The sequence below is a fragment of the Amphimedon queenslandica genome, unplaced genomic scaffold, assembly GCF_000090795.2.
Source record: "Amphimedon queenslandica unplaced genomic scaffold, v1.1 AMPQUscaffold_13012, whole genome shotgun sequence".
NCBI lineage: Eukaryota > Metazoa > Porifera > Demospongiae > Haplosclerida > Niphatidae > Amphimedon > Amphimedon queenslandica.
In genome coordinates this window covers 1-12,179 of record NW_003546752.1, presented here as the reverse complement: position 1 = coordinate 12,179, position 12,179 = coordinate 1, and the positions used below count along the sequence as shown (strand labels likewise).

General features: G+C 34.2%; 2 protein-coding genes across 4 annotated transcripts in view; one reads left to right on the top strand and one right to left on the bottom strand.

The window, feature by feature from the left end:
* The window catches only part of LOC100635916 (methyltransferase-like protein 14 homolog), a 7,042-nt gene extending 2,268 nt beyond the window's left edge, over positions 1-4,774 (bottom strand). The window contains exons 1-9 of the mRNA XM_003389640.3: positions 4,543-4,774; positions 4,001-4,101; positions 3,860-3,890; positions 3,677-3,739; positions 2,841-2,928; positions 2,287-2,342; positions 1,758-1,937; positions 1,358-1,450; positions 575-691 (exon numbers count right to left, since the gene is read on the bottom strand). Coding sequence (XP_003389688.1) covers positions 575-691; positions 1,358-1,450; positions 1,758-1,937; positions 2,287-2,342; positions 2,841-2,928; positions 3,677-3,739; positions 3,860-3,890; positions 4,001-4,101; positions 4,543-4,728 — 915 coding nt within the window. The 5' untranslated portion in view covers positions 4,729-4,774. The remainder of the gene's footprint in view (positions 1-574; positions 692-1,357; positions 1,451-1,757; positions 1,938-2,286; positions 2,343-2,840; positions 2,929-3,676; positions 3,740-3,859; positions 3,891-4,000; positions 4,102-4,542) is intronic.
* Positions 4,654-11,795, top strand: LOC109585768 (uncharacterized). Of its 3 annotated transcripts, XM_020001886.1 has the most exons (12): positions 4,654-4,733; positions 7,421-7,471; positions 7,526-7,673; positions 7,905-8,068; positions 8,162-8,206; positions 8,563-8,673; positions 9,222-9,323; positions 10,022-10,135; positions 10,471-10,521; positions 10,599-10,704; positions 10,757-10,796; positions 11,359-11,795. In XM_020001886.1, exons 1-12 carry the CDS (start codon positions 4,727-4,729, stop codon positions 11,719-11,721), a joined length of 1,302 nt encoding a protein of 433 aa, XP_019857445.1. In that variant the 5' UTR covers positions 4,654-4,726; the 3' UTR covers positions 11,722-11,795. The 3 variants fall into 3 exon arrangements, with proteins under 3 accessions (XP_019857445.1, XP_019857443.1, XP_019857444.1); XM_020001884.1 differs by lacking the exon at positions 4,654-4,733 and having other exon boundaries at positions 5,660-7,471; XM_020001885.1 differs by lacking the exons at positions 4,654-4,733; positions 10,471-10,521 and having other exon boundaries at positions 5,660-7,471.
* The last annotated feature ends 384 nt before the right edge of the window (positions 11,796-12,179 follow it).

Sequence of the window (12,179 nt, the reverse complement as noted above, 5' to 3'; positions counted from 1 at the left end):
CACGTGTACACACTAACAAGAGGAGGGTATTAAACTATGCACTGATATGGACACCCCTTTCTCTCCTCTGATGTACACTAGTAGTATATGTACATGTACATGTACACCATAATAATAATATTATTATTATTATTATTATTATTGTTATTATTATTATTATTATTATTATTATTATTATTATTATTATGTAAAAGCATGTTCATGCAGTTAATATGTACTTTGTAGCTTTAGGCAGTTAAATGGAGCTTACTGTGTACCTAATATAATACCTAAAACAAAGCAGTTCTTAGTATATTGGTATATTGGTATAGTATATTGGTAGCAGTTCATGGTATATTGACATGTACATGTACATGTACATGTACATGTATGACCATATACAAAAAAACTTTATTAATTAACAATAATATACATGTACATGTATGTGTGACTGAGTTAAAAATTGACAGATAAATAATTAAAATAATATAAAACATGTAACACACAGTACTCATGTTTTTAGTGAACCCTCCTATTATAAATGTACATTAATCTTGTATTGTAATACAATTTGATGTGTATAGCTATAATGTACTTTGGTGTGTTGGAATATCGACTTCTGTTCCAGGTGGGTTGTGTTCCCTGGGTCGTTCATGTTCGTCTTTACCCAACAAATGTCCTCGCATCTTCTGAAACCCCACTTCTTTAAACACTGAATGGAGGAACACACATAAAGAAAGAGTCATTATACTTATACATGTACATGTATAAGTATATCACATTTTAAAATGGCCATAACTTGAAAAATTGAAGTCGGAATCATCTCAAACTTTCTACATAGCATAAGGACATCAATATGTATCAGAAAATGTAATAGAAATTCGAAGTGATTTCGGAGCCATTTTTCGGAAAAAACCATGGGCTATAGCCTTGGGTATTTTTCAGAATTTTGGCGTTTTCTTAAAATGACTGTAACTCAAAAAAGTGAAGTCAGAATCAGCTCAAACTTTCTACATAGCATAAGGACATCAATATGTATCAGAAAATGTAATAGAAATTCGAAGTGATTTCGGAGCCATTTTTCGGAAAAAACCATGGGCTATAGCCTTGGGTATTTTTCAGAATTTTGGCGTTTTCTTAAAATGACTGTAACTCAAAAAAGTGAAGTCAGAATCAGCTCAAACTTTCTATACAGCATAAGGACATCAATATGTATCAGAAAATGTAATAGAAATTCGAAGTGATTTCGGAGCCATTTTCCAGAAAAAACCATGGACTATAGCCTTGGGTATCATGTAATGTATGAATTACATACATGTATATATATATATATATATATAACATACATATATGATCAGAAAATGTAATTCTAATGTACTTCTCTTCCTAAGTCAAGTCCCTCACAAGATCCACACCACAAGAACACAAATGATCTTGGAGCAGACACATCTTCAATCTTTAAATTCATTATCTACAACAAACACAATGTAATGAATGTAATGAATGTAGTGAATGTACACTGTAATTAGAAGACCTCCATATATAGTATAACCTATATCCTGTATTATCTCTACATCCTGCTATTGTGGACACTCTAAAATAAGGAGGCCTCTATAATGAGGATAGGTAGAATCAGTCCCAATACAATAGTAATGTGCATTAATGAACCTCTGAAATAAGGACAGGTTCATAATCAGGAGCTAGGGTATTATTGGGTACCAAGGTGTCCGGAATAGACAGGTTTGTCTATATATACATGTATACATGTATACATGTACCTCTTCAAAATCCCATGGTTGCCAGGGGTAGGTAATCCCGGTGGTTCTTCTCTGATATTCTTCAAGAGGAGGGTCTATCAGTATAACGTCGAATTTTGCATCTAAACTGGTCAAATCAAACGACGATAAATCAACCTTGTAATAGACTGGAGGAATAGCACCATCTTTGATCTGTTTATCCTGTGAAGGAAAGAGAGGGGGAGAGAGAGGAGAGGTTCATTTAAACTGGAGGAAACAGAATAAACCATTCTGTGTATTCTTTGCTCAAAGGATAAGAGGATATTTCCAGGAAGGAGGAAAGTCTGCCACCAAATGGCACAAAACATAATATGAGCCACAACAATCATCATTATTATCATAACTATGGATGTATCTTTAATACCAGATACATGTACATGTATACATGTACTTGTAAGAAGCCATTTACAGTAAAGGCTGGGTATATTTGATGGCTTTATACTGGTCAGTTGCTGCATGGTTGAGTGATTGTGTATAAGGTACAACACGTGCTTGTACTATAAGTGCTTACCTTTAGTCTGATGAGTTCCTTTAGCTTAGGGTATTCTTCAAACCTTTGATTCATTCCTTATGAATATGAGGAAATGAGGAGGAAGAGAGAGGGAGGGAGGGAGAGGGACAGAGAGAGGGAGGGAGGGAGAGGGGGAGAGAGGGAGGGAGAGGGGGAGAGAGAGAGGAAGGAAGAGAGAAAGAAGGAGGGAGAGAGAGGGGGAGAGAGAGGGAGGGAGAGAAGGAGAGAGAGGGAGAGGGGGGAGGGAGAGAGAGGGGGGAGAGAGAGAGGGAGGGAGAGAAGTACAATAAATATGTACTATAAATGAAGAATTCAATAGTATTTATAATTGTTATTAATTAAATTGTAACAAAGGTCCACTAGGGTTATAACCTCCACTTAATTCTTACATTAATTGTATCAAGAATGTCTGACTCAATGTGTCTATGTGCACTATGTACATGTACTCCTACACCAGCTGTTAACTCTATTCCTCTCCCACTCCCCCCCCCCGCCTTCTCCCCCATCAACCATCCCCTCTACCAGTGGTCAACCAGTGTCCACCGTCCACTCACCAGTGTCTCTTATGAAGTTCTGTGGTCTCTGGCCGGTATCAACAAAGTGCTGAGAATAGTCGTTGTGAGGATTGGCACTTTGTGTACCCTAGAATAAAATAAAATAAAATAAAATAAAATAAAATAAATAAAAGTAAGTACATGTACATCTTGAGGATGAAGAAGATTAAGATACCGTAGGTCGGGATATATTCGCGGCTGCAATTATTCGCGGTCATAAAAAATTCAATTAAAAACCATGGAAACTGTTAGAGCGTTGCTATGACAATTAAGACCACGTGTTTAGTGTTCAGCTATTCATCTGTTCTTTAGCAGCTATAGTGGAGCCATTTACCAATAACGAGTCCTTCTCTATCTGTTAACTTCTTGTATGGACCGCTACCTCAGAGCTCTTTTAACCTCTTTGCTGCAAATTGTTGCTGGTCCGCGTGCTGGTGATGATAAACCACGCCCAAGTCAATAAACACTAACTAGAATGGGTGGAGAGTCCCAAAATACGGCGAGGCACTAGTCCTGAAAAGAACTGGTAAAGCAGCTCCAAAGAGCCCAAGGCTTAGTGACACAAGAAGAACAACAGCTCAAGAACACTGCAGCAAGGTGCTTTTCTTCACTATCGCGCCGTTTTCAATTAAAATAACACCTCGGTTTCCATGGTTTTTAATTGAAATTTTTTATGACCGCGAATAATTGCAGCCGCGAATATATCCCGACCTACGGTACATGTACATGTACATAAGATCTAAAGGAACACACCATACATGTACATGTACATATACATGTAATGACATACAATAGTACATGTACATGTACATGAGCCTGCATTCAAGGGACTTTACCTTAAGAAATACATCTGAGCCTTTAAACGTTTGATCCTCACCATTCTCCTTTGTAGCAGCAGACTAAAGATATAAGAGAGAAGGAGAGGGAGAGAAGGAAAGGGAGAGAAAGAGGGAGGGAGGGAGGAGAGAGGGAGGGAGGGGGAGAGAGGGGAATCAAGGAAGAGAAACTACAGCCATTACTTCTTTGATCTTTGGCTTAGACTGGGTCACTCTAAAACATAATAAAATTAAAACAATAATGTTAATTATAATGACAAATAATGTAATAAATAAATTATTATTATTAATGATTATTATTAACTATTACTAGTTACATAATACCTGTGTCTTTTCGGATTTATTAAAAACTTGTGATTATCATTCATTTCAAATTCCCTTTGAGAGGAGAGCTTGAGAATATACCGAAGATGACTCATACCACTCTAAGAAAATAAACAAACTATTCAAATCATTTATTTATTATTTATTTGCTAATTATAAAGCAGTCAAAGTGATTGAAAACATTTTAAATTTAATTTTATATTTCAGTATAATTATTTGCAGCAATTAAATTCTCCCTCCCTCCCATAATAAAGCAGCTTCCAATCATTAATGGATAGATGCACAATATATATATCATAAATTAAATCAAGAATTATCCACTCTTGATTAAATACACGTACATACATGTATATACTAAAAGACTAATGTCAAAAAAAGGTACATGTACATTGTATATTCAAAATTTTATCTTTTAAAGCAATATACCACGTCCTAACTTTACACAGAGTACGCTATAAAGTAACTTGATGGTTTATTAACTAGTCACGTGATATAGCTAGTAAAAGTCGGCCATTTTATAAGTGACATCATCACTAACACACCTTCCTTGAGGCTATCTTTCTTTTCAAAACGGAGCGCTTCTTTAGGCTCCTCAATAGTTTCCTACACTGGCGGAGACTGGAGATACACGAGCTCCCAGTCTCATCTCCTCTGTCAGAAGAGGATTGGAGATGAGGAATAGCCGAAGGAGTTCCAGATCTACCTCTTGATGGACCTACGCCCGCCATGTGTGGTAAGGGGAGGGTCTGTGGGTGTGGTCCAGTGATTGCGTGGGTGGATAAGTTTGATTAAAATTATTTTTGTTAAAATCTAATGCTAATGCATTTGGTTTTAAAATTATTTTAAAGTAAATTTTTAAGAACCAAATTTTTGCTTTTTTTCAATAAAACTTTGCAAAATATGTAGCAACTTTGGGCACTACAATTTTGATATCTTTTTATACCTATTCCACCTGAGGAAAAAATAATTGAAGCAATAAAAATTGTATTTTAGCGTTAAAACAGCATAAAATTATGAATAAGCAAACACAATATGTATCTAGGCTACCACATAGAGTTCTATATTAACAAGTTACTTGACATAAATCTCATAAAAGCTAACGGGAACATCATCATTGCTGATTCCTTCAGTTCCACAGACCCTCAACTCAATATAGTCAGTAGTGGTAGTGTTACCATAGTCTCTGTGAAACCATGGTAGCCCTGGAGCAGAGCAACAAGTAAGTTCACGAGAACCACAACCTTGACCATCCCAGAGTGGATCAGATGTGTAGAGAATATTGGGAGTATTAGTAGGATTACCAGACTCACAGAAATAATGGTTTCCTACAAAAGATGGTACAGCTTGGACACTCCCTGATTCACATGGACATAACCAATCGTAGAAGTAGAAGTGACCATCACTTATGCTGCATGCTAGTGTCCAGACATGTTGACGAGGAGACCCACGAGTGATGCTAACACCATCAACGTATGGAACATTGATATCATTAGATCCACCTAGAAATGCATCTCCTGAGCGATATTGATATCCTGTTACTCTACCACATATCTGAGAATAACTGATACCATTAGATGGGAACTGAACTGATACACAGCTAGCTGAATCATTAGTCCTACCACAAGCTCTAACTCCTCCTGACTGGTACAGTCTAAACCCAGAAGGACAGTTCTGTGTAGCATCAGACATATTCAGATATGCTAGTCTTGTCCATCCTCCTCCTGAACCACATGGTTCTGGTAATACATTAGTCTGATGAGGCATAACACTAGAAGAAAGGGGAAAATGTACTGAGCTAGCCTCTATTGGTAGACTACTGGTAAAAAGTATCTCAGTTGGTTGGACAGTGGAGGAGCTGTCTGCTGATTCACTGCTGGTTAATACAGTCTCTGTTGGTTGAATGCTGGAGGGATTGACTAAAGAGGTAGATCCATTTAGCTTCTCCATATTACAATACATATATCTCCTTTCATCTCCTTTGCTTACTATATTATAATATCCTGATGAACTCTCTGGCCAATAATTCTTAATATCCTCACAAGATAAAGTAGCTGCCTGACAAGAGGATGATTCCTCATCATTAGCTAATATAATATACAGTACAGGTCATTATAATGAAGATATTGTACTAATGATTACCTGAAGATATGTTAAAGCAGTGGAGTAGGACAATACACAAGAGAACTGGTCTTAACATTTTAAAGAAAGAAGGTAAAAAAACAAATAACAGAAAATGCTGATATAAAGGAAAGACTGCACGCCTCCACTTAATAATGCAATAATAAAAATAGCTATTACAGATATTGTTATCACAATAACACAATTTCCTTCATATTAGTATCAATTATATATGCTAATGACAAAAGGAAATGAGTTTCTTGGGAAATACGTTGTAAGTATAACAACATGACCTGCTAGGACAACAAGATATCAGACTCATAACTCTTACTGTATATTGGAGTACTGCATGGGTATGCATAATCATATGCATAATGTTAAAGCAGTGAAGTAGGACAATACACAAGAGAACTGGTCTTAACATTTTAAAGAGAGAAGATATCAACTAACTGAATATCGATTAGTATGAGCAGATAGCTATGTAGACGACACAAATGTCATTGATGTAATATGACATCAAGGATTCTGCACTCAATTAATGTAGTGAACTTTGAGCTATACTATACAGTGGAATGTTGTTTAATGGATTTTATTATTATTACTATTTTGTATTTGTGTATACTGATTTATGATTTTAGCATTTTCTATTCATCAAATTACTGTATATTACGCCATATATTTCGTGGGTATAAAATTTTGTGATTTGGCTGCATTTTTTTGTGAATAAAGATTTCGTGATTTTAATGTAAATACCACACCTGCTATATAATCAGCACGCTATTTTGTAGATCTCAGTTTCGTAAATTTTTCCAGAATGTAAAAATTGTGAAATTTATTTCCCATGAAATATATGTAATCATTTGTATTTATTGTACCAATCATGACTGCTTTGCTGCATTATACATAAGATGCATGTTTTGCATGCTTACTTAAAGGATTTTAAAATGCAATTTATGAATAAAAACAGTTATGCTCACATTAATTTTTGATTGATTTCCACAAATTTTAATGTTCACTATAGAAAAATTTACTTCCTGTATAGGGAGGAATCCCTGCAATTTGCATCATTTCAAAAATGTGTGTGTGTTACTGTGTGACTGTGTGTGTGTTCATATTTACTATTATACAAGTTATGTGTGTGTGGGTGCTTACTGATAAGAATTCTTTTCAATGTCACTATATAAATCATGTTTATTACTCTGAGTTTAGTAGTGTTACCACTTGGCACAGCTGTCATGCTGTCTATAGTAACTGCCTTAAGGCTCATCATTCTTTCTCTCCCTTTCCTGCACCTCTTTCCAGGGGCAAGGGCTGAAAAATTGTGCTTGGAAAAGTCAAACATTAAAAATGAAAGTAAGTTAGTTTGATTAAAAGCTTGAAATCATTACTTTTCCTTCATTCCTGTAGATACAAGTCAAATTGTTCTATCTGTTGGGTGCAGTAATGGTACAGCTAGTTTTGATATTGGACTAGGAGGAGAGTCTGCATCTGATTATGGACACATCCAACTTGACTACTATTGTTATCATTTGAACAATATGAGTTTATTTAGAAGGTGATTTTCAGAAGCACATGTATGCTAATCATAACTTATGCTGCTGGACTACTTAATTTGAGGCACATTTTACCAGATACAATGCTTAAGAACAATTTGTTCATAAACTTAGTTGAAATAAATCCATTTTGTTGCTGAGCTATAGTATTTTGATAGAGATTAGAAAAATAATTTAAACTGTTTTTGATACAATTATAATTATTATTATGCTTCATTATGCTATTATTATAGTGAAAATTTAAAAGCAAATATTCAAGTCTCATCGATACCTCGCCAGCTTGAAAGTGTAGATGTGCAGGAGAATTCTCTCTGTGTTTTTGTTTGTTGTGCAGAAAATACCGATGAATATGAGTGGTACTTTACAAATGGCAATGGAAGCACCTGCAGCAATAAAGGTATATACTATTAAACACATTTCCATGCAGTCTCTACTTTATACATTATTATTATTATTGTACTGCCATGCAGTTTATTGATTATCATTTTAGTTGACATTGGTACAGCACCAGCTGCTACTTCTTCCATTATTGAAGGTCAGTGGCTATTAGGCTTGCACATAATTAATGTGATACCTTTGTAAAAGAGCAGTGAGAGAAAAGACCCAGTTTGAGAGCTATTGTGCTGTTAATCCAAGCATGAGCCTGATAAAATAACCTCCACATAAAGGATACCACAATAAAAGAAAGTCTGTATGACACGATGTCAATTTAACACTAATGTATTATCAGTTTTTATTGGTGACATAATGTTAGCTTTATGAGAGAGAGACTGTAGAAATAAAAAAATGGAGTGTTTAACAACAAAAATATTGCAGCAATCTGATTTCCTCTATTCGGTGTTGGCACATCTGTGCATGTAATGTGTTACGAGTACTATGCTATTTTTTTAGATTATTCTACTACTGCGACAAATAATGAATGGATTGCAATCACAGAATCCGTCACACTATCTTCTTCGTTTGGTACTACTGCAGAATTGAGTTCGAGTTCATTTTCATCAGGTAAGAAGTTTTATGAATACAACATTTCATGTACATAAGTACATGTATACCGTATAGCTGGAAATTTTGGAGGGAGTAAAATTTGGCGAATTGCTAAATTTTGGTTATTGGCAGATTTTAATTTGGCGAATTAGTGGCCACATGCCATTGAGCATACGTATAAAGGCTCAAAATGGTGGATTTTATTTTGGCGAATAGCTATCAAAACGCCAAATTCGCCAAATTTAATTCCCTCCAAAATTTCCCGCTATACGGTATGCATCAGGAAAAACTGTGAAAATGGCAAATTATCTTTTAGCTGTTTTTGACAGGGACTTTGGTTACAGCTTTAAAAATTCATAAAAGTTCATATGCAACATTGGTACATGTATATGTATCATAAAAGTCAATAAAAATGAAAAAGTTAATTTTGTTTCATTACAAAATGGATGCAAACTAAATTATTTGATAATAACAATCTCTTATCAAAACAGTCTCACTACCACATGTAGTATTGGTACATGACATGTGTTCACTGATGTATCAAGAGTACTATGCTATTTTTTTAGACTATTTTACTACCACCACAAATAATGAATGGACTGCAATAACAGAGTCAACAACACTGTCTAGTACTACTTCCAGCAGTGTAGGTCAAATTCCATTCTCAAGTAAGAAGTTTGTAAGATCACACTAGATAGGCATTTGCAACATATGTTATAATAATTTGTATGTGTATATTAAATTATGGCATTTACAACATGTTGTGTACTTCATATTTTTTTTCCTTTTTATTTTGATGAAATTGGACCAAGGACCATGCACTATATAGTACAAGAACTTTTGCCCTATTTTTGAGCAACTTAAAAAATTGTAAAAATCCCATTTTGGTCATAATCAGCTCAAACTTTCTACACAACATAAGTGCATGTATATGTATCGGAAAATGTAATGAAAGTGTAGAATTCTCTCCTTTTCATTTTTCATAAAATTTGGTCAAAATTTCTGCTACAAGGACTTTGGCCCAATTGTAGAGTAACTTTAAAATTCAGTTTGATCAAACATAGCTCACAATTTCTACAAAACAAAAACTGATTAAACATTAAAATTATGTTCTTACTCATGTACAAGAGTGATAACAACTGGCTTTTCTATGAAATTATTGTAGCAAAATTTCCCAAAGTGCATCAGCTTACATTTGCAAATGAACTATCCTACATTACAGGTAAAAGTGCATTCCTGAATTAATTACAATCAAATGAACTGTATTTCCTAGAGTTAATAACTGAATTTTAGTATAATAATAATGCGTTCATGATAATTGCTATGGCCAGTTGGTTTAATGTGATTTTAATTCTTTCCTTGATAGGCAATGTTAGTGAAGTGGGTGATGTTAGTGAAGTGACTGATACTAGTGTATTTTTAACTACTAGTGATATAGGCTCTAGTGTAACTAGTAGTTCTTCTGATGTATTTCCAAGCAGTAAGTTAAATAATCATCTGAACCATTATTAATTGCATATTTTTCAGTTTTTCCAAAATTCTCATCAAATTTTATTGTATCTTGCACTAATCTTATATGAGAAATTTTGAGCCAATTCTGACCAAAGTTTTGACTGTTTTGAAAATATGGATTTAAAAAATATCCTGTATTATATAGCCCATACTTAAATTTTTTTAATGACTCTGAAATTAATTACTTGTTTGGCCAGTGGCTGTACATATACTAAATACCAAGGGTGACTATCATCTACTCTTGTAAATACCAAGGCTTCTAAAAATTGCCTCCAATAACTATTCTGTATCTCATTTATGTAGATAGTTCAGTAGATACTACTAGTACAACAACTGATTTTGGAGATTTTTTTTGTAAGACTTTTTAGCTATTATCTTGTTTAAAAATGCTATAATTATTCTGAATTCATTGATTCTTGTTATTCTTTTAGTAATCATTCTAATTAGCAGTGGCATTTTTTCATTTGTCCTAATTCTTATTTTGTCATTATTGGCAATACTGTGGTATTTGAGAAAACAAACTTCATTGAAATCCAAGTACAGCTGATGGTTTTGATTTGATTTTTTTCATCACTATAAATAATTATAGATTTAATCAAGATCTAATAATTGGAATGGATCACCTTTTGGTATGATACACACACACTAATGTATAACTTAATGGTGACACATATATATTAATATAATAATAATAATAATAATAATATTACCAATTAAAAAGGAACTACCATCTATCTAGAAATTTTCACCATGGCTTTAATTTTGCTGGATTAGAAATTCATGAAGATTAGATTCCGTATAATAATTACATGCCATCTACATTCAATAATACATGACACAGCCTTATTAAAATCACGCACAATTTTCTAAAGCATAAATTACCTGCATGTCTATTACAAAACCTTTTCTCATTATTATTCTGATCATTCAATGGCATTCTAGTACAGATATACCATACAAGATGTTGGTGGGAGTAATATTTGGGCAAATTTGCCTGTGGAAAGAAATTGGCGGATTTTATATTGGCAATTTTGTGTCACGTGCAATTTAGCATGCTCAGATTGAAATAAAATTTTGGATTTTATATTGGCAATTTCTTCATAGAACCGTCAATCGCCAATATTAATTCCTCACCAATAAATCATCTTGTACAGTACTGTACTGTTACAATACTTCTTTTCATTGTAATAGAAACTCCCAGAGGAACACTTGAAATCAACTCCTTCCACATACACTATATGTACTGATCCAATAGTCTGTGCTGCTAGCCACAATACTGACATGAAACAAATTAGAGCTATTCCTGCATCTCATGAACTCTATGTAGCATGCAATAAATCAATTGGGACTGGAATAAACAATAATGGATTGCTGGAGGTATTGGAAAAAGATACATCATATGATCTACAGCATATCCATGATGTTTTATCCTCAAGAATGCCAAGAGATGAAAGACAAACTGGTAATTGTTTTAAGCAGGACTTGTTGTCTCAAAGACCAGACATTACCAATCCTCCTTCAGTCTATAATGAAATTGGTTACATTACTGTTTAACAGACTTAATAATCTTTTCCCATAGTTTGTTTGTGTTATTATAGCACAGTAGTCTCTAACATCTATGATTATAGTATCAGAATCACTAGCCTTTGTGTGCACGTGCCACGTGGAGTCACGTGTCAAGCAAATGAAAATATTTGTGGGTTGAGGTGTGTAGGTGTACTAGATCTATTCCATTGAGGGGAATTTCAGTCAGACGACCATGGAATTATTGAAGTAGCCTGATAGACTATAAATGTCGGCAGATATGTAGCCCTAGTCTAGATAGTTTTGCTATGTTTACTACTAGACTTAGTCTACTTGTTTATGGCGGGCTAGCTATCTCACTACTTTGTTTGACAGTGCGGATTCAAGCGGCATTATGATGCGTCCTGTGTGAATAAATATAGAATTAATAACTATGGAAGTTAGTAGCATTTAGAAATGTTTTTAATTTGATCATTCTCTTCCCCCCC

Excerpts from the sequence above, each read along its gene's own strand:
- LOC109585768 (XM_020001884.1), top strand. The coding sequence starts at position 7,306 with ATGTTTATTACTCTGAGTTTAGTAGTGTTACCACTTGGCACAGCTGTC. Across the intron at positions 8,674-9,221 it reads TTCGAGTTCATTTTCATCAG|ACTATTTTACTACCACCACA; the intron begins GTAAGAAGTTTT and ends CTATTTTTTTAG. Across the intron at positions 10,522-10,598 it reads TGATTTTGGAGATTTTTTTT|TAATCATTCTAATTAGCAGT; the intron begins GTAAGACTTTTT and ends TTATTCTTTTAG.